General features: G+C 41.1%; 1 protein-coding gene across 3 annotated transcripts in view; it reads left to right on the top strand.

The window, feature by feature from the left end:
- cacna1bb (calcium channel, voltage-dependent, N type, alpha 1B subunit, b) overlaps positions 1-27,916 on the top strand; it is a 209,735-nt gene that overhangs the window by 167,080 nt on the left and 14,739 nt on the right. For 2 of the 3 annotated variants that reach the window (XM_078270682.1, XM_078270680.1), the window contains 13 exons: positions 2,412-2,528; positions 3,363-3,428; positions 7,295-7,386; positions 7,485-7,635; positions 8,508-8,635; positions 14,298-14,394; positions 20,796-20,901; positions 21,015-21,122; positions 21,999-22,108; positions 22,363-22,529; positions 23,140-23,272; positions 23,361-23,471; positions 27,655-27,693. In XM_078270682.1, the coding sequence (XP_078126808.1) occupies positions 2,412-2,528; positions 3,363-3,428; positions 7,295-7,386; positions 7,485-7,635; positions 8,508-8,635; positions 14,298-14,394; positions 20,796-20,901; positions 21,015-21,122; positions 21,999-22,108; positions 22,363-22,529; positions 23,140-23,272; positions 23,361-23,471; positions 27,655-27,693 (1,425 nt within the window). The remainder of the gene's footprint in view (positions 1-2,411; positions 2,529-3,362; positions 3,429-7,294; positions 7,387-7,484; positions 7,636-8,507; positions 8,636-14,297; positions 14,395-20,795; positions 20,902-21,014; positions 21,123-21,998; positions 22,109-22,362; positions 22,530-23,139; positions 23,273-23,360; positions 23,472-27,654; positions 27,694-27,916) is intronic. The other variant, XM_078270681.1, reaches the window with a different exon arrangement.

Below are 27,916 nucleotides of genomic sequence, written 5' to 3'. Positions count from 1 at the left end.
CGATTATCGAAATTGTTACAAACAATTAATTGGCTAATTGTCTCAGCACTAATTTACATGTCATTTTGTTTATCGAAGATGGGTCTTTTTTACTGTTTTTTTCAAACATTAGCAATCTGAACCAACCACTTCAGCTATTAAATCATGAATGTAGAAGCCATGCTTTGCTAAGCTCTTACAGTCTCCGTCCTTGAATCAAAAGCTCAGCCAAGAAAACTGCGAGCCAAACAATATGAAATCATGAAAATCAATACTGAAAATCAATATAAGAAAATCAATACATGAAACAAAGGAAGCCGCAGGGAAACAGGAGGAACAATACTACTGTTACAGTTTGCAGCATTTTTTTTTTTTCTCTGTAAAAATTGACGAAAGTAATTGATTGTGAGATGGAGGGCTGAGGCATTGTGCTGTTGCTTTCTGTGTGGCAAAGTCGGTCTCTTTCTTTGTGTGACTTTCTTTTCATGTGATCATTAGTCTTCTTTTCTGTCTCTTCTCTCTTGCTTTCCTTCTCTGTTTTTTTTCTTCTCTTTTGCTGTTTCCATCTTCTGCTGTGTCTCTCCTGGCACCTGTGCCCTCACTCTGCCCCCTCTGTCACATCTGACACCTAGACGGTAAGTGGCTTTTCTTGTTGGCCGCTGCTATTGTCAATTCCCCCGTCAGTGAGTGTTGCTCTCTCCCACAGTCTTAGTTTAAATTACCTACCTTCTGAGTCCTCAATGTGACACGATATAACAGAAAAAAACACCTATTAACTGTTAGAAATGTGTGCCTTTACAGCGACACAGTCATTTAGAGCAGTTACAGTTACATAAAATCTGACGTTTGAAATGTACACGGACATTTTTTTTTACTAAACCTTTAGTGCGTAACTCTTTTATAATAATGGACGTCCGTTACATTCAAGCCATTGCCAAATGAGTTGATACAAAGCTAATTAAGACTATCTGCTCCACACAACTCTCTCTGTATTTCTCAGTATGGCTGTGTTCAGAAGATTGGTGTCGTCCGGCGACTTTCGCGTAAATTTGAGTGACGATAATTACCTCTTCTGAAGAGTTCATCATGTTTTTTTTTTTATCCTCCGTGTCCTCCTTGACTACGTAGCAACTGTGTGGAGGAGGGGTTGGGGGTGAAGCACAATCACGGAAGGCTTGTATCATGTGGACGCACCGACAGTGTTGCTGTCATTACTTAGAATTCCTCATGGGGGAGACAGAAACTACTACTACTACCAAATGACTTGAATCTACAAAATCCTTAAAATTGTTTGGTTTGTATTGCAACTAGATTACAATATGTCACCACCCTGCTGTGTTTTTGTGCTTGTTAAACACTATTCTTAGACCCTAAGCAGTCTAAATCTGGTTAAGACTGACATTTCTTTGCAGAACAAGTGCTAGTATTTAACCCTTCAACTTGAATTTAACTTTTAAATGAAAGAGAATGAAAACACAGATTGGGATCCAGCTCTTGTTGTCTGTGCTGCTTGGTATAAGGCAAGAGTCAGATTGAAAAATCTGAGTCTGTTTTTATCATCTTGTTCCTTTGTATTATCTCTCTGTTCAGTCTACTTTGATTTGTTATGCAGATAAAGCACGCTGTTCTCATTCACTGTTCCTACTTATAATTACAAAAAGTAATGCACTATTTAATCCGTGTATAACTCACATAACCCACGAGCCAGGACAGCATGGCTCCCTCAAGGAGGAAGTCAGGCGACATAGTACTGTATAAAGATCAACAAAATCTGTGTGGGTCAAACAACACAGGACTTTTACCCAGGAGACCGCAGTTCATGACCTGTGTGTGTGAAAACAAAACTGACTTATTTTATATACTTTTGTTTCTTATGCAATTAACTAACCGTACGTTCAGTAAGTTACGTAACAAATGTACTCATTATAACCCAAACCCAGATCTTTCCTAAACCTAACCAAGTAGTTGAGTTGACTAAACAAGTTCTGCACTGCAGGGGTTTGCAGGCGCACTGATCGCTCATGTTGCTGACATGTTGCATTCGTAGGATAACTCACGGAAATGTGTGCATAACCTTTTCGTAAAATGACATACAAACCGTGTGAGGCAACATTGGATAATGATATGAGATTAGTTTAAAGGGAGCCTATGTCACTTTAGCTGTACGGTGGCAAGTCTCAGTTATGTCACTTCAACAGCAATATCTACATAAAGTTCGCTACCATTAGCCACCATGAGCTACCGATCATACCAGACCAAGTGGGGCTGTGTAATATCTTGAGGTTGTGTTTTATTGCTGATGAATTAATTTGTAAAAAAGAAGTGTGTGTCATCTGTTTTTCTCTCCAGAGTGACATAGTAGGTATGGCTTAAATTCCCTTTATCCTGGCTTTATTTTAATACCTCACAGAGTCTCTTGTTTTCTCTTCCAGGACAAAATGATCAACCTGAGTTTCCTGAGGCTGTTCAGAGCGGCTCGTCTCATCAAGCTGCTGCGGCAGGGCTACACCATCCGTATCCTGCTGTGGACCTTTGTTCAGTCCTTCAAGGTGAGTAAACACACACAGTAGGAACCTAAACACGCAAACCATCAGTATGTGCCTCTAGACATGCATGTAAAATATGTAAGTACATTTGATTTCCATTATGTAGCGAGTTTCAAAACAGAAAAGTTTTTACTGAAAAAGAGACGAAGGGAATTCAGTCAGGAAAGACACAAGTGTATAAAAATGCATATGTGGATTTATTCAATAGAGATTTTATTGTTAAGGTCGTCAATTCAATTGATTTATAGGTAAATAAAAGAATATCATACAAAATACAAATAATGGAAAATAGGGCTCAAAAGCAGGCATAGGCACACTTCAGACTTCTTCTGTTAAAATCAAACTACAGTATATAGCTCCCAGCAGACAGCAGCTCAGATTTTCGCCCACTGCCAGTTTGCTCTCTAAATCCCCTGGGACAAGTTGAGTTAAATGCAGAGCGCCGGGCTGCAGCCGAGGGAATTTATAGCAGGTTTAATGTCAGTGGTGAGAGCTTTTAAGCCCAATGAAAATGGACAGTAGTTGCAGAGTGTTAAAAGGTGGCTATTTAATTACAACAAATGTTCTCCTCCTCCTCGCAGCGATATAAATAGCTGGTTAAAAGAATCGACCCTGCAGGTCTGGTTGACTGCTCGGGTTCTTAAATAAGACTGTAAAACCTTATAAGGGCGCTAGTCCTCTGCGGAGAATCCGATTTGTGAGTGTGCGTGTGTATGCAGAGACAGACGGAGAGATCAAACAAGAGGCCATATGTGTTTGTGTATGAGAGAGAGGTTGTAACATGTATCAGTTTGTGCTCTGAGTGTCTTTAACCTGTATTTATGTGTTTGTGTTCAGGCTCTGCCATATGTCTGCCTGCTCATTGCCATGCTGTTCTTCATCTATGCCATCATTGGAATGCAGGTGAGTCATGACCAGCTGGACTAAAGGAAATCAAATTGTAATGAGTCAGCGATGGATGCATCCTAAAAAGTGTGGATGTCTTGTTTACCCAGAGTTCATACACAACCATGGTACCCCTCCACAGGTGTTTTTACCTGTTTTGGCTAATTACACCTTTTCTCAGACCTGTACACCTTTATTATTATAAGTACAGTTAGGGCTGGGACGGTTACCGCATTACCGCTGTCACGTGACGCCTACCGCGGGTCTGAGCTCGTCACCGTCATCACCGCAAAAAAGTGGCCTGCACGTTGTGTCTAATGACATGGATTCATTGTGTCAAATGACATGGATTGTGTTTTCTAAACAAAACTTATCATCAAAAGATGGAGCAAATCCGACCTTTCGCTAGTTTGGGAGCGCAATGTTCTATACCGTGTATTACGGTAGGAAAGGCAAAGACATTTCTCCGTTCTCAGCTTAAATAGACACATTAACGTTACAGCTGCAGTGTTTACCATTGCACATTAGCCTAGCAGCTAGCAGAGTTTCCTTCTGTGTATAGCTTTATCCCGATAAAACGGCACGTTGAATTTCAGCCTTCATGCATATTTCGTAGCCTAAAACAGAGCGGCTTATATCGGTAGAAATAGCAACAACATTGCTGCAGCTCCTCCTTTCACACGCTGTCAGGTTTCTGTTTTAGCTACAGAGTGAGACCTCTTAACTTCTGTAACATCTCTGTTGTCAGTCGCACATGCGCAGTAGCTAGGTAAGGATTACATGAGCTAGCTCCGGCCTGTACAAGGCAGGATTAGCCGGGAGACTTCTAAACTAGGGCGCACTTCCAACTTTGTGTGGAATACCTGCAGAACAGGGACATGTTAGTAGTTCTATACAATTTATTTTGTAGATTAGGGTGAATTTGTGTGTGTTGTAGCAGTGTTTTGCCATTGAGAACGAGCTAGCATGCTAGCGCTAGCATGCTAACGGTTAGGCTCCTTGTCTCGGCTAGTGACGTAGAAAGCCGTGCAGATTTTGAACGGCTTGCCTGGAGACTGAAGGTAGGACACATTCAGAAACAGTATCGCACTCAAAACAGCATGGATGTTTGTTTTTTTCAAAGTTTGTATGCGTGTGGAAGTACCAGAGACACAAAATAACACCCCAAATCCCAGAAAAAGTGATTTTTTCATAATATGGGCACTTTAAGCTAAGCCGATGTTTTTCGGGGGTAACTCCATTCACTTTATCGGCAGTATTGACCATAGATAAAGCCACCATGTCTTGAGAAACTCTAGCTTGTTGTTTTCTTGTTCACTTTTAACTCACTTTAAATCATCTTTACTATCTCTTTTTCCTCACAGCGGCACTCTACTCTCCGTTACCGCTCTCCCTCCTTGCGCGACCACACGGGCACTGATGTCACTCACTTAAGGCACCCTGCCATTCTCGCTCTAACTTACCTCATAAGGGGGTTGCGGTATACCGCGGGAATTTCTTGCTTTTCAACCGTGGTAGAAAAAAATACATACCACCCCAGCCCTAAGTACAGTAGTAGCTTATGGAGTTTGGGGACCTGAGCAGCGGCCAAACAAGCCAGAATAAGAATGATAATAAACTGGGGGTGTTGCGGGCGCCCGGATAGCTCAGTTGGTAGAGCGGGCGCCCATATATAGAGGTTTCGACTCCGAACTGAGGCCCTTTGCTGCATGTCATTCCCCCCTCTCTCTCCCCTTTCATGTCTTCAGCTGTCCTGTCAAAATAAAGCCCGAAAAATGCCCCAAAAAAATTATCTTAAAAAAAAGAAATTGGGGGTGTCGCAATTTCGATTTTAAATCAAAAATCGATCAAAATGAGCTTTCGATTTAGAATTCAAAAGCAGGATCGGCAATTACCCCAGTACTTTTGTCTTTATTCACCCCCGCCTCCTTGCTAAAGACACAGGGTAACGTTAGCTTACCGGCAGCCTGCAGCTTGACTTTTCCAGACACCATGGCCACTGCCGAAGTCAGCAATGATGCAGAAACAACAGAGCTGGAAATTCCTGCTGCTGCGGCAACATTTTCCCTTCCTGTGAGTGAGTTATGTAATAAACAAAAAACGTGGGCTCCAAAAGGACTTCATGGTGTCTTCAGGTGCACCTCGTTAAACTAATTGTGCATTGTATTGCTAGAAAGACTCTAGTAGCTCTTATTGTGGCATTGCCATCCCTATTGAAAAAAAGATGTATTGGAATTGTGACCATAATATCGAAAGTCAAATCGAATCATGAAACCCTTAACAATAATGCATTACAACATGAAACAGGAAAATTATAATGTGGAAGGCCACACTACAACTTGTCTAATGGGGCTATGTGTGGTTTAACTATCAGTTTATCCGTTAATGAGTTTCATGTAGGCTATGCACTGATTTATGATGTGATTTCATTGTTGGCTGAAACTTTGTCTCAGGTGTTTCAGTAGACACCTGTTAGCAAATGAGAAACAGCTTTCCTGTGGCCATGGAATACACTTTGATAAACAATGCTCAGAATACAATCCCTGGCACACTTTGTACTTAAAGGAATAGTTTGACATTTTGGGGAAATGTGCTTATTTGCTTTTTTGCCAAGCTTGGCTCTGTCTAAAGGTAAGAAAAAACCACCTACCAGCACCTCTAAAGTATACTAATTAATACGGTGTATCTTGTTTGTTTATTCCGGAGTTATTGGCTTATTGGGAGCAGTGAGTTCCTGGAGTCTTATGCTGTGTTTACACTACGAGCAACAATTAACAAGTAATTTTCATTGGAAGCCGGTGACATGAAGCTACAAACTGACATCCAACATGTGCTCTGTGACACGCTACAATTCAAAGTTGAGCTGTCCTCAAGCGCTCCAGTGACGCTGTGAAGTGTCAACGTATCATTTGTTTTTTAAATGACACAGCTAGCTGTAGTACTGTGTTATTTATCTTAAGTTAGCTAACGCTGTGCTAGCTTCCTGTGTATTGCGGTCCAGACAGGGATGCAATAGGTGAAATTTGAACACTTTGTAAACCTTATAATGTCCCACAGTACAACAGCACGGTCATCTGCCATCAGTAAATCTGCATCAACACATCGCTGACATAGTCTCAATGAAAATGGAATATTATATCACAAACCAAATATGTATTGCAGGGCTATTGCCTTGGGTTGCATAAGATTGTACAGGTGTTTTTTTTTTCTTCCTTTTTAGAGGTAGCAGATTTAAAGGATTAGCCTACCTACTTTTTATTCCTCTCATTTATAAGATTGTCACCAGGTTTTTGCTGAAAAAGTCAGTTGCTGTTCTCGTACAGCGTCAAGACGCTACATACATATTTGACTGCTGTCAGAGTTCTGGTAGCTATAGGCCAGCAGGATGGACATGCCGAGGGGCAAATAAATATTTAAAATGAGACTTCTGGGTTGTGGGACGTACCAAGTTGTGGTAGTTATCCACTCAGTCTCACTCTCCATTCAATTTAAGTCGGTGAAGATTTATTGGCATGGAGTTAGGAATAAATACATGTTGACAAATCAGATTTAACTGACCAACCAACTGACTAACCAAATTACCCACCAGCTACCATCGGATTCTGATTCAAAAGTTGCTAAATCCTGATTGGTTTACAGAAGTACGTGACATCGTGTTTTTTCCAAATGAGTCCTGCCCACTTCAAACCAGTGAGAAGAAAAGAGGAAAAAAAGAAATACATAAAATCTGTCCCGTGAAATAACCAAAACTGTTCTAAGTTATGTGTTTGGGTCTTAGTTTGAGGACTGGGCAGACCTCTGTTGTAGTCTCTGTGCTGCAGTAGTTGATTATAACAGTTGAGTAGGACTTTAAATGTTTGGGGTTTGCTCTCCTGCTGCCTCAGGTGTTTGGTAACATCGAGCTGAATGAGGAGACCGCAATAAATCACCACAACAACTTCCAGACCTTTTTCCAGGCCTTGACTCTTCTCTTCAGGTAATGCTGCTTCCATATTCCAACAATTCCGGTACCACAAATAATCCAGTGCCTTCTGATGACACCAACCCCTGCTCCTGTCACTGTGTGTGTTTCAGGAGTGCGACAGGCGAGGCGTGGCACGAGATCATGTTAGCGTGTCTCAGTAACCGGCCGTGTGATAAGCTCTCAGGAACCGTGGGGAAGGAGTGTGGAAGTGAATTTGCCTACTTCTACTTTGTCTCCTTCATCTTTCTCTGCTCCTTCCTGGTCAGTGTGAAGGGGAACAGAGGGCCGTCCCACCTGTTCTCAGACAGTGTGTTCTGATTGACACAAATTATTCTGAAGTTTCGTGGTTTTGCATGTTTCAATTACCAGTTAGAACATGCAAACAGTCAAACTTCGTCAAACTTAAATCATTGGGACTTTTTGTCGTTTTGTTTTTAGTGATCAAAAAATACCCAGATCTTTTGAAAAGAGCAGGTTTGTTTGAACCTCTTTTCACCCAGATTTTATGCCCCCATGAACCCAAAAGTAATCCTGTTCCCTGCTGCGAGAAGACCCTGTTTGCCGTTTGTCGTAAACAAGGTCTTCTTGCACCGAGCACAGCTCAGAAAAAGCCGACAGTTACAGAAAAGCAAAAAGAGAAATGGGAAGAAAATGCAAATGATCTGCCGGTTATGTGACAAAATCCCTTCAAGTAAAAGTAAACCGCTAAATTGCAAAAGGTATTTTTAGATGTTCACCTAGATTCAAACGATTCAAATAATCAAAATAAACAGATACATACATGGATTGGTTTTAGATTATTCCCAAAAATAGAGAAAAACAGTGAGCCCCTATTTGTTGCCAACAATAGGAAAGTGTTATCGTCAGTAAAGTTGCAAGTGGGGTCAATTCCAAAAAGATATATGTAACATGTAGGAAATTAAGTAGTCAGCAGTAACATGTGGGAAATGTAGGAAATTAAGTAGTCAGCTGTAACATAGAATGTATAGTTAGCAGTTTTGGGGCTAAAAAACATCCAGAATCACCAAGATGGTACTTTTAAGTAGAAATTAGATTATTTTTTTATTTTTTTTTAAACAAATACTCATATTCATTATTAATTTATTTTACACACTTATTTTTTCCTTCTCTAGATGTTGAACCTATTTGTCGCTGTCATCATGGACAACTTTGAGTATCTGACAAGGGACGCCTCCATCCTGGGGCCCCATCACCTTGATGAATTCATCCGCGTGTGGGCAGAGTATGACCCTGCTGCCTGGTAAGTGCTTCTGCTGTTTCTCTCTGACCTGTGCAGCTACAGTATAGTCTCTAATATCAACCAGTGTCAGTGTTAAAGAGGAGGGTGTTTGTTTTTGGAAGAGAGGAATGCTAGGAAACAGGGAACTCTCAGCTCTAAGTTCCAGCAGGGTGACTCTGTGATGTGGAACTGGAGAAATCCCATCTTAGAATGGCATTAAGCCTGGGCCAGAAGTTGGCTGAGGCTGCTGACGAGCCCCCTGTCGGCCAGACTGATGCATGTAAATCCAGCGTTCCGCTTGGCGGCCGCTCAGCCCTCTTTGACTCTAAGCCGGCAGGCTCCAAATCTCCTCAGTCTGTCGCTGTGGAGAGGAGAAGAGAAAGTATTTCTATCCCTTTAAAGGGAGAATACAGGTTGATGTCAGCGCCCTCTCTGCTCCGTACACTGACAGTGTTTAACTTGACTAAAGCACAATACTAGTTCTGCGTGAGACGGTGCGAGGCGTAATCTGTCTCTGATTATGTAAGGCTCATTAAGTTTTAACGAAGGCTTCACAGAAGCCTTGTCAGTGAGTCAGGACTCCAAGAGAGGTGCGAGATGTGAAATACGAAATTGCCATCTCCTGACAGACATTACGGGGGAGGAATTATTATTTATTCCTTTGAATATAAATTAGCTGCTCTCAGAGATGTGCCTTCAGTAACAGTCAACTGCTTTAACTCATTTTTATGTCAGGTTGAGGCAAGGAGTATATTTAAGGCTCAGTTTTCACTTGTTTTCACAGATTTCTTTGAAAGGTTTAACAGTTTAAACAGATTTCACAGTTTTATGTCTTTTACACATCCAAAAGTTGTTGTGTTTTCTGCAGCATGAAGACAATTACCACTTTAGTTTACAGTAAACACAGGGAATTTGGGGTTTAAAGGGAAATTTTACATTCTAGAATTAGAAATGTACATGTGGTGGTAATTAAAAAATCTTATTACAGTATTTTTAGACTAAAAGGGAAACTTTTGTATTTTTCAACCCTGATCCTATCCTTTCCTTTTCCCATGTGTCTTAGTGACTAATGGGGACAACAATTTTGAAATTGGTCCAGTATTAAACTAGCATTTTTGAAAAATACCAAAGTTTCCCTTTAATATACTTTTACTACTTTACAGTGAACAAAAAAATCGTAAAAGGATGTAGTATTTTCCCACCATAACTGCATTCCTGCCAGTGGGGAGTGGGCTTTCAATCAATATTTATACCTTAAGATATATTTTTAAAGGTGCAATATGTAATACTGACAGCTAGTGTTTAAAATAGTTACTGCAGTACAAATTCAAAATATTGGAGAGAGTCGTCTCCCCCGCCCCCTCCTCCCCAGACTCGAAGTTCACGTAGGTTGCCGGGCTGAGACCGCAGCATCCACAACAATGTTGCTAGACGCTCGTCTCACATAGCCAGACATCTTCACAGCAGAAAGGAGTAGCTAACGTTAGATCTTGGCTATATTGAGAGTCATAGAGGCCCGTGCTTACACGGAGCTCTGTACCCAACTGACAGACACACTTTTTCGCCTTAGAATTACAGTAGGAACCGCTAAAAACACAACAACCTTCGCTGTCCTCTCCACCCGATGGACACAAACACTTCCTCGGCTTAGAATTACGGTAGGAAGCGCTAAAAATAACACTATCTTGCTGTCCTCTCCACCCGACTGAACACACTTTATTGGCTTAGAATTACGGCAACAATCGCTAAACACACTCATGGTCGTCTCTTTCCGATTCACAGCCCCCCTCTCTTGGCTTAAAATAACTCACCGTTGTCGGCTACGGCCGCTGAACAGGCTACACGTCGTAAACAGCCGTGGCCCGCTTGCCTGGTCCTCCGGTAACGTTAGCAGTTAGCAGGGTTAGCATGGTGGCGTTAACCAGGACCAGTCGGGATCACTTTACTGGCTGTGTCTCAATTGTTTTTGCGAGTAACAAACTTGGGTACTCTAGCTATGTAATTCAATGTGAGTACACGAATGTTGAAATGACATAAAATGCCCTTGGTTTTACAGTACTGTACAGTACTGGCAGTGGTAAGCGATCGTGAGAGAAAATAAAAAAACATAATTCAAACCGATGTGTGGCATTGGCAACGCACGGCTCAACAAGCCGACAAATAGCCTATTCGTAATTCCCTCTGAAAACATATATCTTGCATAAAAATACCCATCAGGGAATGTTAATGTCTCTCCGCGCACCGAGCTCCACCAGATCTTCAAAGAACGGTGACGCCGTTATCAATCGTGTATTGATTGGTCAGTAGGAGGAGGTTTTGCACTGGTTAATCTCTAATCTCCAACATAACCTGCTCCCGAGGTTAGGTGTTCAGCATAAGTTACCACGGCGATTTAACCCGGTAACAAGTGACCCACCGTCGTGACACACAAAACCCTGGGTTGAACTTGAAGTTACCTCATTAATGCCAAATCTTGCTTCGTAGTACAGGCCTCAGATGTCTTGTTTTGATGAGCAAAAGAAAACAGAAGCTGTGAGAAGAAGACACTCTTTGGCAGATACTTTTTCTCTCTCCAAGTAAGAAAAAAAAATAAGTCAGCAAAAACAAGCTATGAAAGTTTTAGATTTTGACAGTCAAAATAAACACCAACAAATTCACAGATACTGTCTGAAAAATAAAAACTGAAACAACTGTTGTATTATTTATGCTGCTACTGAGTATTTACCGAACTGTTAATGCCCACTAACAGAGAACAGATTATTATAGATAGATGTAATGAAAAATAATAACCTGTGAAAATAACCTGTGACCTAACAACTTAAACATGTCTTATCTTTTACAGCGGGAGGATATGCTATCAGGATATGTACAAATTGTTGCGTTTTATCTCGCCTCCCCTGGGCCTGGGGAAGAAGTGCCCTAACAGGGTGGCTTATAAGGTTTGCAATCCCACACAGTCCTTTTGTTTTCAAAGGGACCGTGATGGTTTCGGACTGTGAATGTCTGTTCTCATTCCCTGCAGTGCCAGAGAATGACCCAACCACACATGCATACAAACACGCATCGATCCACCACTAACCAGCTGGCAGGTAACCATGGCGAGTGCAGGAAACAATGCCGCAAGTCAGGCTCAAACAAAAGGCATCTAATGTGATGTCTAAGATATTTCCCTGCTTCTAAACACAGGAGTGAAAGGAGAGTGGGTAGTGAAGAGAGAGCATTGTGTGCTTTGTTTCCACTTTGGTTACTGCTAATGTCTTTTTAGCATGCAGAAACAGAGAGCATTGTAAAGGAATACTCCACTGGACATTTGAAATAATAACCACCTTGAAAGTTGGCTCTGAAAGGTTTATAGCTGCTCTTTTGAGAAGGACGATCACTGTGGTCAGCTTGGATTATATTGGATTCCAATGAGTCAGAGTCATGGCAAAAAAAAAGAAAGAAAGAAAACATGAAAACCACGTAGAAAATTCTCAAACCACTCCTGCAGCATAATCCACTTCTCCTCTGTTGATCCATATGTTCAGTATGTTCGAGAAATGTGTCCAGGACTTTTTCCATTGATGTATCAAAGGGGAATTTACACTGATTTTAACAATGTCTGTTTACACGTGTTGGGGAGTACTACTCAGTCCCTCCAGAAAAACGTGATCATGCGATCGCATAATTCAATGCATAATCAGCCAAAGTCCGCATATTTATGCGGGGGCCGCATTTTTTCAAATACGCCGCACTTTCACCGCATAAATTGCCGATTTCCGCGCAAAATATGCGGGGCTTGCATGATTTCATAATCCCTGCAAAAAAAGTCACATTTATCTTAGCAGAAAGTTGAAAAATGTTGCGTTTACTTCACACAAGAGCAGCCATTTTCCCCTGTTGCCATGGGAACGTTATGAAGTGACGTAATTACGCGACGTGAACATCATCGAAAAGTTGCAAACCCCGCGATGAAGCCATGAGGAAACCGCAGTTTTTGCAAGTTCCCGCAATTTCTGCACGTTCCCGCAATTTCATCGCATAAAATTGCAGAAATATCTCGCATATTCCATCGCATGTTTTTAAGAAAACGTGCCGCATAATCAAGGATTTTTGCCCGCAACAATCACAAAAAAACTCTGCGTTTTTCTGGAAGGACTGACTTCTGTATACAGTATGTGGAAAACATTGCCTTCTGTGGCTCCAGAGGGAGCTGCGTGAAAACTGATAAATGTCCTCAAGTGGTGTTACTTACAGCATTGGGTGGGTCTAAAGACTGGACTGGATTTGTGGAGTAAGAAAGAAATGAGCTGCCCAGATCTATGTAGCTTGCTCCTCATCTCTGCTTGAGGCTAGCAGCTCAAGGCTACATTACCCACTATTAATGTAGCATAACACATCTTAATAAACTGACTGAACTGTTGGCAGTTGAGTTGCATTGTGGGTAAAGTTGGCACCTGGTTTTGACGAGAAAGAATAGACATAATCACAGTGACATCGCGCTAACAACTGCCCATTGATTTGAATTGCAGAAATATGTGAACTCTGCAAACTATTGTCATTTTCGGCTGTAACTGTAACATTTAAAGATATATAGTTAAACACGAAGGTCTGATTCTGCTGTGCTTATTTTCGGTACTGTGCTGCTTTGCATGGTCTTTGATAAACCAAATCTAATATTACGAACAGCAACCTCACTGCCTGTCGGGCTGACTGCTAGTTTGGGTGGTGTCATTTTCTTCAGTCTGTGGCCCAACAGGTAAATTAGGTCTCCAAGCTAATGTTTGTGAAATTGTTGAAATATGAAATCATCAAACATGCATTTCTGATGAATGAGATGACAGTATATTGCCCCCGAGTATATCTCCCTCATTAAATTGTATGTACAGGATGCAGGAGTTTTCTACCCAGAACTTAGCCTTTAGAAAAAGAAATTGGTTGTTTTGCATGAATGATTGTGTATGGGGAAAAAGTACTTTTCGGCACAAGCACATCCTGTGACCTGCAGCTTGGGCAGGGGAGTATGGTGCAGGAGTGGTTTAGGAATTTCTTTATCTTTTTTTGAAGATATTTTTTGGCCTTTTCCCTTTATTTGATAGTGACAGTGAATAGACAGGAAAGGGGGGAAAGAGATGACACGCAGCAAAGTGCCGCAGGTCGGACTCAAACCCGGGCCACTGCAAAGGACTCAGCCTACATGGGGCGCACACTCTTACTTATTTCTATAGGTTAGGTTGACATTGTATATCATTGTAAGTATGCCTACTGTAAATCCAAGTTTTAATTTTTTCAGAGCCGCCTTTCTAGCCTTCAGGTGGTGAACGTTTGATACTCAAAAGACAGATGTTTGTTGTAGTAAGCCTTTATCATAAAATGCACTCTGGTTCCCACATGCATATCTTTCACCATGATCCCTCCATCCAGCATCTCTGCACAGGGAATCCTCCGGAGCATCCTCCCCTCCCTCCTCCTCTGGGATCCATTCCTGAATCCTAAAACCCAACCAGGATGGTATTCCACATCATGATATCCTGGAAATCTTATTAACAAGGATTTCTGTTTTCTCCTCTCTTTCCCCTCCCATTCTATTGCCACTTTCTGTCATTATGTAACTTCCCCTTACCCCTGTTAATCCCAACACCTCCTCACCTGGAAAATCTTCATTCCTCCTTCCATGGCCTCCTACCATCTTTCCCCTGGGAAGCGGCCGCATGAATTACCGCGACATGTACGAGATGCTTCGCGACATGTCCCCTCCGCTAGGTTTGGGGAAGAAATGTCCGCCCCGGGTCGCCTATAAGGTAGACTTACTCCTTTCTCCTCCGTTCCCCTTCCTCCCTTCAGTCACGGCTGGTTTCCCTGCTTCTACCTGTCAAACATGTTCAGGCTTCTGTCAGTGTGTCACAGTCAGTATCTTCTGGCCTGCTGCTGTTGTGTTGTTCTTTCTGTTCATCTGTGAAGCTCTGCGGCCCTGTTAGCTCTGCAAGGGTTTGTTGTACATTTCATTTACGGGAGCGCCAAGATCAGAGAGCAAAACCATAAGCAGCAAAACAAGCAGCAAACAAGCATACAGACACATTTAGTGACTATCTGGAGAGGAGAGTAGGATATCTAACAGCTGAAGAGACACATATTTTTCTCAGTGTTGGTAGAGACCTAGCCCCATTTATGACTTCAGGAGTGTACCTTACTCCGTGATTTGTATGTAAATCTCTGTTTGTACCTGTTATCTAGTACCAGGTTGTATCTTCAAATGTCACAGATGTCTGTCTGAAATGATGAAATATTTGCCCAGGGTGAAACCAATGTTTCCACAGACTGCCAGGCTGATGTGGCCTGCCATAGGCTCATGCAGTGGACTTAATATACATCCAGCGAAGAAGAGTAGAGTGGATTTCAAATGTGGATCAGTTATTTTATTATTCTGGGCAGACTGTAGATATCTGTGAGACAAAATACTGAACTGTACCTTTTGAAGATGCAACCCACTGGATAACTGGTAAACATTAGTGTTTAGATTTTCTGCCTCGCTACAGGCAGAGCTTTAGGGATGTCAGCGCCTGGACGAACTGCCATCTCTACCACGTCTAAATTGCCATAAAATGTTGCTTCATGGTCCCCAGAGGATGAATGCTACTGCATTTGGTGATCCCCTGACTTTTTATCTAGCGCCACCATCAGGTCAAGATTTGACCTTTTCCAATACTTTGGTTAATGACTGAATATTTGCAGATAGCACTGTTAGGTTTAGAACTGATATCCCCATCTGCCTCAGATGTAGTTTGTGTTTAGTCCTATTTTGCATGTTAGGATGCTAACACCCTAATCTATGATGTTAAACATGGTAAACTTTACCTTCTAAACATCAGCATGTTTACATTGTCATTATGAGAGTGTTAGCATTCTGATGTTAGCATTTAGGTAAAAGCACAGCCTAGTGTGGTTGTATTTTTGTTTCCCTTAAGGTTTGCGTTGGCGACGCCATGTTAATGAATTATGGAGTAACGTACGGAATGCTCAAGTCGCAAATGGGGCTAGTGGAGACAAAACCAGAGTTAGAAAGAGAGTGAATATTGGACAGATTTATAACGTGGAATAGAAACTCAACTCCAAATAAAAAGTTGCTCTGTGTCTGCTGGATGTGAAAATAGCTAACTGTTTGCTAATGCCGTGTTTCCACTGTATGGTACGGCGCTGCTTGACTTTTTTGGTACCAGTGCTTTTTTCTTTTTGTTTTCCACTGCTGATAATATCCCCTTAGTGTAGGCAGGATGAAAGTGCCGTGACATCATCTTCAACACAGATCATCTGGACAAAGGTCATCCTGCACTAACCTGCGATTTTTGTGGGCTGACATTTATTAAAAACCGTGTTGAGTTAATAAAAAGAATTGCGGTTGCTATTGATGGTAGCTTTCCTTCTTAAAAATGGCAGGTTTGTGCAGGGTGCGTCGTGTTGTGATAGTGACAGTTCTCTCTGACCAATCAGTGGTCTGCTGTGTTTTAACACCTTTAAGTATCGGCTCAGCTCGCTTGGAACCTCGACCGAGGTGTTCCCAAAACCATTACCAGGTAATATTCACTTCTTTTAATGGAAAACCAAAAAAGAGTGAGTCGAGCCATGCCATGCAGCGGAAAAAACAAACGATTTAGTTCAGGATCTCATCTGGATTCAGATGCTCGTAAGGAATTATTGAAGGATTTCTCAACACTGAAAGATGGGACATTTAAGAACACTTTCACCATCCTCTCATTCTCTCATGGCACATTTATCCCATGATTATATGTAAGACTTTTATACTAGTGGGGTCAACAATCCTCAGGTAGTCCCTGCCTGCTGCTTACCTCTTAGCATGCACATGACTCAATGTGAATGGTTTCATTGCACGCACAGCTGTCCAAATAAATCACATTTAAAGCAGCCCTGCCCTCGCCTCGGTTAATAATGTCTGGGTCTGACGTGGTCGCATATCCAAATATAACTCCTGTTTTTGTGAATCGCCAGAGAAAGACCTGAGCAAAGGCACAGAAAGAGCGAGAGCAGCAAGGCACTATAGAGCAAAGCTAGTGTTTTTCCCCACATCTCTATTTTTCTATTTCCCCCCCCTCCCCCTACTTAGTTTTTTGCGCTCCTTGTTAACCTCTCTTCCTAATGAAGACATCTTCCCCTGGTAATCACAGTTGTCCCTGTTACCCTCTCCTTTTCCAGTTTGATGTTCTGTCTGCAGGCTCAGCTTCACTCTTTTGAATGATCTTTCTTTCACCCTCTCGAGGGATTTGTTTCCTCTCTTCTCCTTTCTCTAACTTCACCGTGTGCGTGTGTGCGTGTGTGTGTGTGTTCAAGTCAAGCATGCATCCTATGTGCATACGTGCTTTTTGAGCACTATGTGTTTCTTTATTTGTCTGATGCTCATGGTCTGCAGCCATTCTCTGTTTCTGGGAGAAAGATGCAAGACTTTACATGTGTAGATGCTTTCCAGTTAAGGCACATACTCTTCATTTTCCCCCACCTCCTCTTCTTCTTGCCTCTCATCTCGCCATCACTTCATCTATATTGTTATGCTCCCAGAGTGAATATACTTTCTCTGTTTCCTTATCTCAGCTACACTTTTCCTTTTTTCACAAATGTTTATGATGGTTTTTGCTTTCGCTTTTCGCTCACTTTTTTTTTCTTTTAATTGAAAGTTCCATGTCCAGCGCATCCGTCCAGCCTCACTATCAATGTATTGTACTAACTTCAATATGCATGTGTGCATAAATGATTTCATTGCAGCATTGATCCAGAAGCCCTGCATGGCGTGGATCAATGCTGAGCAGTTGCCTGATGCATTTTATGTTTTATAACCTACTGTAGAAATACTGATGAATTAATAATCATAATGAGCCTCTGTGCTGCCTAGTAATTGGACTAATATTTACTAGATTTTAGTACTTTGGAGCACACTGCAATGTAGGGCTGCCATTAGCTGTTATAGCTATTTTAATGAACCAATTCATCATTTAGTCCATAAAATGTCAGAAAATGGTGAAAACAGGCCTCAGGGGTAACATTTTTAAATTGCCTGTTTGGTCCAAACACCTGTCCAAACCAAACGACATAAGGCTTCAGTAGCCTTAGTAAGCAAAAGAAAGTGGGGATCTTTCAAAGCTTTTTCTCTCAGCGTTTCCTTGCATGTACTGTGGGTTTGTTGCCAGGACACAACACCTCTAATAAACTTGCACACGACTGCCATGTAAGAGATACCCACTTTATTATATTATCTTCAGCTGAACTTTAGAATGCATTAGTGCACCCATCGAGGACTGGATTTTGCTCCCCATCTTGCAGTGTAATCACACACAGGGTTTTCCCTTCCATTATAAGGCTTAGGCGCAGCACTCAAGCCGTTTTGGGCACCACCTAAACTGAATGAATGTAAAATCAATGTGAGCATCAAAACTAACTCAATGACTTTTGACAGATCTAATGATTGTAGTTGGTCTCCAGTGGACTTTCTTTAGTAATTTTTGTCTTTTAGCCTTTTTGAGTGTCATTTATCTATTATATGCTCTAGCTTTTCCAACATTTTAGACACATATATGTCAATAACAATGGTCCAAAATGATCTGAAATTGCATTATTATAATTTTTTTGAAAATGTAATATTTTCTTGAAGGAGGACCCCTAACCCCTGCCAAATGCATGCACTTAAGTCTTCCACAAACCTACCGTGGTATATCTTTATGGCTAATATGGAGAGGAGGAATGATTAAAGCAACCAATAACTCTTTCAATATACACACGCCGTGTGAGTAAAGATAGCCTTGATCAAATGGGAACTTATTTTCTGTAGTGTAAGTAACAGTTTGTAACAGTGTACGGTAACAGTTTGATGGATAGTTTTCTGTCACACTCTCATTCCAGAGCTGTGGGTCCACCAGCGACCTCTGTTTTCTTCTCAGGCCTCCGAGTCATTATTTTCACAACAGACATGCTGCTGCTTGTTTCCAGCAGCAGTGAGAGCTTAGCATGTTCTGTGAGCTCACAGTGCTTAGCATCAAAAGTTAATCATATTTCAGCTTTTAGCTGAAGCCTGCCACGTTTCCAGTGGATTTGCAATAGTCTCATAGCAACAGCAGCAGCCATTAACAGCACAAAGCTCCATGCATTCATCTTAGCTTAAAAATAGGTGTGCATGGTGGGCACACAGTTTTAGGCCTTTGTTGGACTGAAATTATTCATTGACTAATGGAGTTTGAAAGTGAATTAATCTACAATAATATCCCTATTTAATAAAGTCAATTAAGAAACATAAATGCCAAACATTCGCTGGTCCCATCTTCTCAAATATGAGGATTTATGAAATCTGTTCATATCATTAAAGGACTGTTGGACAGACAAAACACGACACAAATTGCACTCTGGGAAATTGTGATGGGCTTCTTTACTATTTTCTGATAAGTTATTGACTAAAGGATTACAAACCCCAATTTCAGTGAAGTTGGGATGTGTGTAAAATGTAAATAAAAACAGAATACAATGATTTGCAAATCCTTTTCAACCTATATTCAATTGAATACACTACAAAGACAAGATATTTAATGTTCAAACTGATAAACTTTATTGTTTTTTTGCAAATATTCACTCATTTTGATTTGATGCCTGTAACACGTTCCAAAAAAACTGGGACAGGGGCATGTTTACCACTGTGTTACATCACCTTTCCTTTTAACAACACTCTTAGTGTTTGGGAACACTTATTTTTGAAGCTTTGTAGGTGGAATTCTTTCCCGTTCTTGCTTGATGTACGACTTCAGTTGCTCAACAGTCCTGGGTCTGTGTTGTCGTATTTTGCGCTTCATAATGCGCCCCACATTTTCAATGGGAGACAGGTCTGGACTGCAGGCAGGCCAGTCTAGTACCCGCACTCTTTTATTATGAAGCCACACTGTTGTAACATGTCAGAATGTAGCTTAGCATCATCTTGCTGAAATTAGCAGGGATGTCCCTGAAAAAGACTTTGCTTGGATGGCAGCATATGTTGCTCCAAAACCTGTATGTACCTTTCAGCATTAATGGTGCCTTCACAGATGTGCAAGTTACCCATGCCATGGCACTAACACCCCCCCCCCCAATACCATCACAGATGCTGGCTTTTGAACTTTGCAACAATCTGGATGGTCCTTTTCCTCTTTGGCCCGGAGAACATGACGTCCATGATTTCCAAAAACAATTTGAAATGTGGACTCGTCAGACCACAGCACACTTTTCCACTTTGCATCAGTCCATCTCAGATGAGCTCAGGCCCAGAGAAGCTGGCGGCGTTTCTGGGTGTTGTTGATAAGTGGCTTTCGCTTTGCATGGTAGAGTTTTAACTTGCAACTGGTTTTCTGAAGTGTTCCTTAGTCCACGTGGTAATATTCATTATATAATATTCTTTGCATTCAGTGTTTGTTTTCAGCCTTGCTGCTTACGTGCAGAGATTTCTCCAGGTTCTCTGGATCTTTTGATGATATTATGGACCGTAGATGATGAAATCCCTAAATTCCTTGCAATTGTACGTTGAGAAACGTTGTTCTGTGGAATGTTCCAAACGGGTGTTTGAGCATTCCTCAACTTTCCCAGTCTTTTGTTGCCCCTGTCCCAGTTTTTTTGGAACGTGTTGCAGGCATCAAATTCAAAATGAGTGAATATTTGCAAAAAAACCAACAAAGTTTATCAGTTTGAACATTAAATATCTTTGTAGTGTATTCAATTGAATATAGGTTGGAAAGCATTTTCAAATCATTGTATTCTGTTTTTATTTACGTTTTACACAACGGCCCAACTTCATTGGAATTGGAGTTTGTAAGAGGTTCATCAGAGATATAACTGACAGATTGATCGTTAATGAAAATAATCATTAGCTGCAGCCCTAACATGTAACTGTGGATGTTTTTCACCAGTTGTTTTACAGTATATTATTGGTAAAGTCGGATTGATACAATTCAAAAAAATATGTATCATCATTTATTATTTGAAAGACATAAACTCTGGGTGGACAAACTACAAGATTTGTTCACCTGACAGAGAACCAGAGTTTTTGTACAATAGTTACAGTTTGAAACAGCTATCCTTTAATTTGACTTGCAGTTACATATTTAATCCAGTCTCCTTTCCCTCCGCTGTTGGATGTTTTTGTTCCTGATTCATGCCCCCTCCTCTTTACTTCCATTCCTCTCAGCGATTGGTGAAGATGAACATGCCCATCGCGGCTGACAAGACGGTGCATTTCACCTCCACGCTGATGGCCTTGATTCGCACAGCCCTGGAGATCAAACTGGCATCTGGTGAGAGACTAAAACTACAAAATCCAGAGTCCCTTGCGGCCGGTTGTTTATGCAAATGGCTGTGATCGCTGTGCTGCAGATTTGATGTGACATGTTTGTGGGCCCGTCCTCAGGGGTCCTGGCGCAGCATTTGTGTGACGCTGACTTGAAGAGGGAGATAAACCGGGTCTGGCCCAACCTGTCACAGAAAACTGTCGACCTGCTGGTGACGCCACCTAAATGTGAGCCACGGTTCTGTTGGGGTTCTACAGGGCCATACTGAAACCCAGCTGTTTGCTCTTCACTTGACCTCTTCCTGTTTATATTCAGATCTTCATCTTTGAAAATGTTCATGTTCATTTTCTGTCTCTTCTTCATATGGCTGTGCACTGCATAATCTTCCCCCATTCCCAACTACCCATTTTTGTTTGTTATTGAGTATTAGTTTCCTAAACAAATGAAAGAATCTGTAGTGTGGTGAGAAAATGTTAGCTTTATTTTCAAAGTCCTAATGAACATCATGTTTCAGGAATTGTTTTGCTTTTTCTTGATCCTAGCTGACCGTCATATTTTGTCTTCTTTTAAGATACAGACACTCAGATATAAATAGATAGTTCTTAAAACAGCTTGATTTGTGTTGGACACTAGCTAACTAAATAATCATCTGGCAGATTTGTGAACTTGTTTAAGAAAACAAGACTTTAAAATGCAATAATCGATTAAATTTGCTTAGTACGATGGAGATTCTTCTCACATTTTTGTCTGTTATTGAGCCTTAAATGTCTTGGTTTCTCAAAGCAAGTGTGGTGAGATGTTTCCTAGATTTCTAGAGAAGAATCTAGAGAAGTCAGTTTTCTTGATGTTAGTGCATTGATATGCATCGTTGTGTTTTCTTTCAAGATATTTTTACTTTTGGTCAACACTTTGATGGTTCGCAGTGTGGTCCTGTGCATAGTGTCTTATTTCTAGTGAACATGACAGTGCAGCTCAGTTCCCTCCCACAATGACCAGGCACATACTGTCCATATCCTCCTATTTACTCTGTTTTGTTGCTCATCTGGCGCCACCTACCGGCCTCATGGCAGAACAGTCTCTCACTCTGCTCTCTCCTCCCCCAGACAATGAGCTGACTGTGGGGAAAGTCTATGCAGCTCTAATGATCTTTGACTACTATAAGCACACTTGTGCCAAGAGACTCCAGCAGCAGCATTCTACAGGGGGACCTCAGGTACAGCGTGTTGTAAAAAAAATGTGCATGTGAAGAGTTCAGAGGAGATTTAATCAGGAAAAAAACTCACAGCAACAAACCTTAATGAATTAGAAAATGTCTCATCTTATCAATCATTTCTAGCATAGGATTTTTTTAAACATTCGGTAGTCATACCAATCTTAAGAACATTTAAAATAAATCGTATTTCACATGCTTTCTATATAGATTGTATAATGTCAATGTAATGACATTTTTGTTGATCTGTCCTGCAGAGTAAACTTGGGGCGTTGTTCCGTCCTATGCTGCCCCTCACTCAAATACAGGAAGTAGAACCACTGATCTGCAGCCCCAAACAGCCCCTCCCACCCGAGCCTGAGCCAGAAGCCAAGCCAGAGCTGCTGCCCACTACAACCATCATCTCGGTTAACAGGGACACAATGTAAGGGACTGCCTTCTCTGTCATATACAGTAGAAACATAATCCATCCACAACTTAGATGGAGCTGTTCAATATTTTAATATGGAAAGTAAGAAAAAAGTGCAATACACTCTGGCTCCATACTCATTTCTCAATATTATTTAGATGGCGTTTCGGCCCTCAGGCCGTCTTCAAAATGAACAAGGCCTGAGGGCTGAAACGTCATCTAAATAAAATAGAGAACTGCATACATTATGGAGCCAGAGTGTGGACACTTTTTTCTTACTTTCAAGTCTACCTCCAGTGATCAGCACCTCACAACAGGCCTTGGTGTGCATTATTTTTCTATATTATAATATTGTAATGTTACCTTCAAGTACAAGACGACATATTTAGGAATTGGCCTAAATCAAATCAAGGTTCCAACAAATTCCTAAAAGTAAATTTTTCATTAGACAAATGCCCTTTAGAAATGAAAATAAGGGAAAATATCTTCATTGATAAATAGTTGACACTGACATATGGTTCTATCAGGAAAAACTCTAAAATTGTGTTTCCTCAGTTTACAGTATATCTTATCCTACAACACTGATTAGCTGCAAATATCAGAGCTCTTGTGTGTTCATACACAGACTAAACAAGAGGAGTGCCATCAAACATTCCCAGTCCGGAGATGTTTCTCAGGCAGCGCAACAGAGGCCCAAAGGCCGAAGGAAACTCCAGAGAGGCCAGTCAGAGGATGTGCCATATTCCACCAGACCTCAGGTACACCGACACCAAGACAACTCCATCGTCTACATGTTATTTTACATTTTAACGTTTGTGTCATCTGCCTCTATACATGCCACTATAGGAATTTGTCGAACTGAAGCAGGTGGAGAACATTTCAGACACAGAGGGATATCCAATCCTGGAGGGCCACTGCAGAGCGGCTTCACTGCCCCGACTTAATGCTGAGTACTACGTAAGCTCCTCAGTGCTCATGATGCTGTGCCTCCTGTTTTACTGCTCTCTGAAAAGATCTCTTTAGCTCATTAACAGCTGCTCTGTTGGAGCTGCATTCTTATGATATTATCAGATTTGGAAAATGCAGACAGACAGACTTTTCAACAATGTCTTCTGCAATGTAAAACAGGAAATACAAAATAATAAAATGTCTGTGTTTGGCAGTGAACAGGTGGCTGAGGTAGGCTGAATGATAGCTGGTTAGTGAAAGCAGCCGTGAGCTAACAGAGCCACTCTGTCAGTCCACATCAGTTCATCCTTCTAACCCCAACCTCTCCAGTCTGACAATTTTACATTTATTACAGAGGAGGAAATTGAGGACAGAGATGGACTCTGCAAAGTGCACAACATAGAGCACACCTGCACACCTATTCACATTGATAGACTAAGACAGTTATTGAATTACTGCTGCATACAGACAGAGAACAACTATCATGTTAGCCAGAGACATAATTATCTAACTAAATAACTTTGTGTCTCTACAATACCATCTAAAATCTCTGCCTTCACCGAGGTGGTGCTACACCACTTATGTCATTGGCTGATTAAACGTGCCATTTTTACAAATTTACAAAAGAAAGCAGAAATATTATATATGTGGATATTGAATGACCAGTAGAGCAGAGAGTTTTTGACTTATGACAAGCTCAAAATGAATTTGACAACATACTGTTTTACAATACCACACTCATGTCTCTGCGTTAAGGAGCTAGTGCCTGAAAGCAATTAGCTTACCATAAAGAATTAGTTAAAGTGCTCATATTATGCTTTTTGGCTTTTCCCCTTTCCTTTATTGTGTTATATATCTTTTTTTGTGCACGTTACAGGTGTACAAAGTGAAAAAGCCCAAAGTCCGCCCCAAAGGGACTTACCATCTCCAACAGAAAACACTGTTCACAAACTGCTCCAAACAGCTCTATTGTAGTCCAGCCTTTACTTCAGAGACAAACGTGCGTCACTTTGTAACACACGTTATAATGCTCGCCTAGCTGCTAGCGTAGCACGCCCTCATACTCTGCTTCTGACTGGCTAGTAGTCCTTACCTAGGTACTGAGCATGTGCAACTGCCAACAAAGATGGAACAGAAGTGAGATGTCTCACTCTGTAGCTAAAACAGAGAGCTCAACACACGGAAAAGAGGAGCTACAGCAATGTGCAGTGCAACAAAAATATGGTGTTTTCTGAAAATTAAACTACATAAACCTATTCTGATATAACCTCTAAATACAATTATGAACCTGAGCATGAAAATGAGCATAATATGAGCTCTTTAAGGAAATAGAAATAGTTATAGCACGTAAACTTTCTGTTTGTGTATGGAAACAAATCCAGTCATTATGCTGAGCTAAGCTAAACTAAGCGCCTCCTGGCTCTAGCTCCATACTTAACACATAGACTTAAGAGTGATATTGATTTTCTTATCTAACTCTCAGAAAGCAACCAACTCAGCCTATGTCCCAACATGTTGAACTATTCCTTTAAGTGTATATCCCCTGCAGTCCAAATATGGAGATCTTAAAAAGTGCAATAAAGAATTCTGTGTTATAAAAAAAGGAAACAAAATAAATAGGTCGTACTAAAATGTTGTTTGAAAATACAGATCCACAGTTCTTATCTACGCTTCCTGATAATTAGTTGTCCAGGTCAGACAGTTCAGATGATACAATTTATTCAGTCCTTTTTTTAATTTAGCATTAAAATAGAAACTAGGTGGAATACAGATAGTGTATTTATGTGTTACAGTAAGTATTGACCTTCATCATACTAACCTGTTCATGTATATACAACATAAGATCAATTGTAAGTTGGATTTCTTGAAAAAACAGAGGATGCTATTTTGTAAATGCTTTAAATGTATTTAGTTTACCTCAATTATACAATTGTTAACATTATATTTCATACAGTATTCACACTCACCTACAATAGCATTCTCTCTTTTCAACCCATTTCCCCATGCATTTGTGTCTAATAGAGTGATGTGACCAAACATCTTTGAATTTGGTCCAGTATTAAGCGAGATCGCAATGACGAGCCGGCTAGAACCGAGCTACAGTGTAACCTAATGGGACAATTGTGAGGCCTTTTTGGTACTGACAGGCTCAGATTGTTACTAAAAGTGTCTGACAACATTATCGATCTCAGGACGTGAGTTTTTGTCCGAAGACAGCGGTGTGGAGAGTGAAACGCGAGACCAGAAAAAGGCGTTCAGGTAGTCTGTTGTTACGGAGTAGGCTACAGAAATGATAGACTCCTGTTATCTAAAAGATTTTCAATGTAATGGCTCAATATTTAAATGATTTCGACAGTGTGGATGAGGTCGTTATAGTTCGATGACCACATGTAGGCTATTCATTTGAGCCAGAGTACAACGTTATGGACGGAGAGAAAGAGAGCAAGAGGCAGCGGGCAGAGGAGGGTGAAGCAGCCGCTGACGGGCTGCGAGGCTCGGGATTTTGGTAGTGCTCCCGTGGGCGTGGTGCCCCTATATGCCCAAATCATATGTTGTCAGGAGTGGGACCTGTTGCTGCCAGATATCTGTTATCTTGATGTGTCCAGTGATACACAACGCTGTGTTACCACATCAGAGGATTTCCCCCTCTAATCAACAGGGCTGTCATAGAGACATGATTAAATAGGAACCATTGTTTTTATTGAAAATCTTTCAGATAACACAAAACCATGGATGTATTATAGCCTATTGACTGCACGAAACACTGAGCAGCTGCATCCTCTCTCTCGCTCTCTCTCTCTCTCTCTCTCTCTCGCGCACCTCACCCGCTCTTCATCCGTATACTTCATCCACAGACTAGACTCTGGCTCAAAGGAATACGGGCGGCCGTCCAATTATAATGACCTCATCCACATCGTCGAAATAATTTAAATATTGAGACATTACATTGAAAAACGTTTAGATAACAGGAGCCTATAATTTTTGTAGACACTTTTAGTATCAATCTGAGCCTGTCAATAGCAAAAGAAAATCACTTTTATAGGACAAAAAGCAAGGCTGTACAATTGTCCCATTTGGTTACACTGTAGCTCGGTTCTAGCCGGCTCGTCATTGCGATCTCGTTCAATACTGGACCAAATTCAAAGATTTTTGGTCACATCACTCTATTAGACACAAATGCATGGGGAAATGGGGTTGAAAAAAAACGGTAGTTACCCTTTAATCTAACCTCTGAGTTTTGCATTACTGCAGTAATCCATTTATTTTTATGAATTTCACTATCTGTATAATTCTTTACTGTCACTGTGTGAGTTACAGTAGCTGCTCTCGTCTGCTGCATATGGATGTCATGTCAAGATGATTTTTCTGTTTCCTGGATTGTCTCACCTGTCTGTTTTTGTCTGTCGGTCTTTCTGTCTCTCTCTGTCACCGTGCGCTTTCCAACAACACTTAACACGTGCTTTCCTTATGTTTATGTTGCATTTTGATCTCTCACTCTCTTTAAAAGATAAGGCTGGTGTTATTCTATACTTCTGTTATTGTCAACGCTTCCCATGAAAAGACCAAAACCAACAAAGCGTTAGTCCGTACGCTTATACATATTTAGTTTTATTTCTAATAAATGCTAAGTATTTCATAAAACAGCTGGGCACTGTAGTTTTTAGCAAATGTTACTCAAATAGAAGTAAATAGTGTATACGTTGGGGACTATTTTGAAACTGCAGATTGATACACATTTGGTGCTCTAGTTGTGAGTATTTACAGCAGTAGGATGGTGTGTGTATGTGTGCGTTTATGGTAATGAAAGGAACATGTCACCCAGTGCAATAGTCTGGCTCATTGATGTGTTTTTAATTGAACAATATTACACGAAAAGCTAGCTAGCAAGTTGTTGGTGAGTGATGGTGGTGAGTAGAGTTTTGAAACGGGAGCCAGTGGAGGTTTCGGAAGAAAGGGGTGATGTGGACTCTGCGGCGGGTGCCAATGTATCAGGCTTTGGATACACACATACGTTTTGGTAGGATTGTCATTGTTGGTTTTGGCTGGTTCATGGACAGTAAGAAAATACTGAATATCGCCAGCATTATTCTTCCTGAGTCTCTTCTCTCCTCTTCTGTCTTCCCTTTCTCCTAATGGTGATGCCCACTGCTAATGTTTTGCCCACCTCCCTCTTGTATGTGCTGTCTGATAGCGGAGCCACCCTCGCCACGCCCCCGGGACCCACCTGGCAGTATGTACCACATGTGTTGCCACCTCTCTTTTTCTCTTCTTCTGCTTTTTCTTCTCTCCTTCCTCCTCTTGTCCTCTCCCTCTTTTTCTTCTCTCATGTCTGTTTTTGCCTCCATGTGCTCCTCTCATCTCAGTGCAGAGTTCACACCCTTCCGCCATCATGGACAAAGTGACCATCTTACATATACAGTATACTTTACTGGTCATTCCATGGAATTGCTGAT

Source organism: Sander vitreus, chromosome 16 (genome assembly GCF_031162955.1).
Source record: "Sander vitreus isolate 19-12246 chromosome 16, sanVit1, whole genome shotgun sequence".
NCBI classification, from domain to species: Eukaryota; Metazoa; Chordata; class Actinopteri; order Perciformes; family Percidae; genus Sander; species Sander vitreus.
This window is presented reverse-complemented; position numbering and strand designations above follow the sequence as displayed.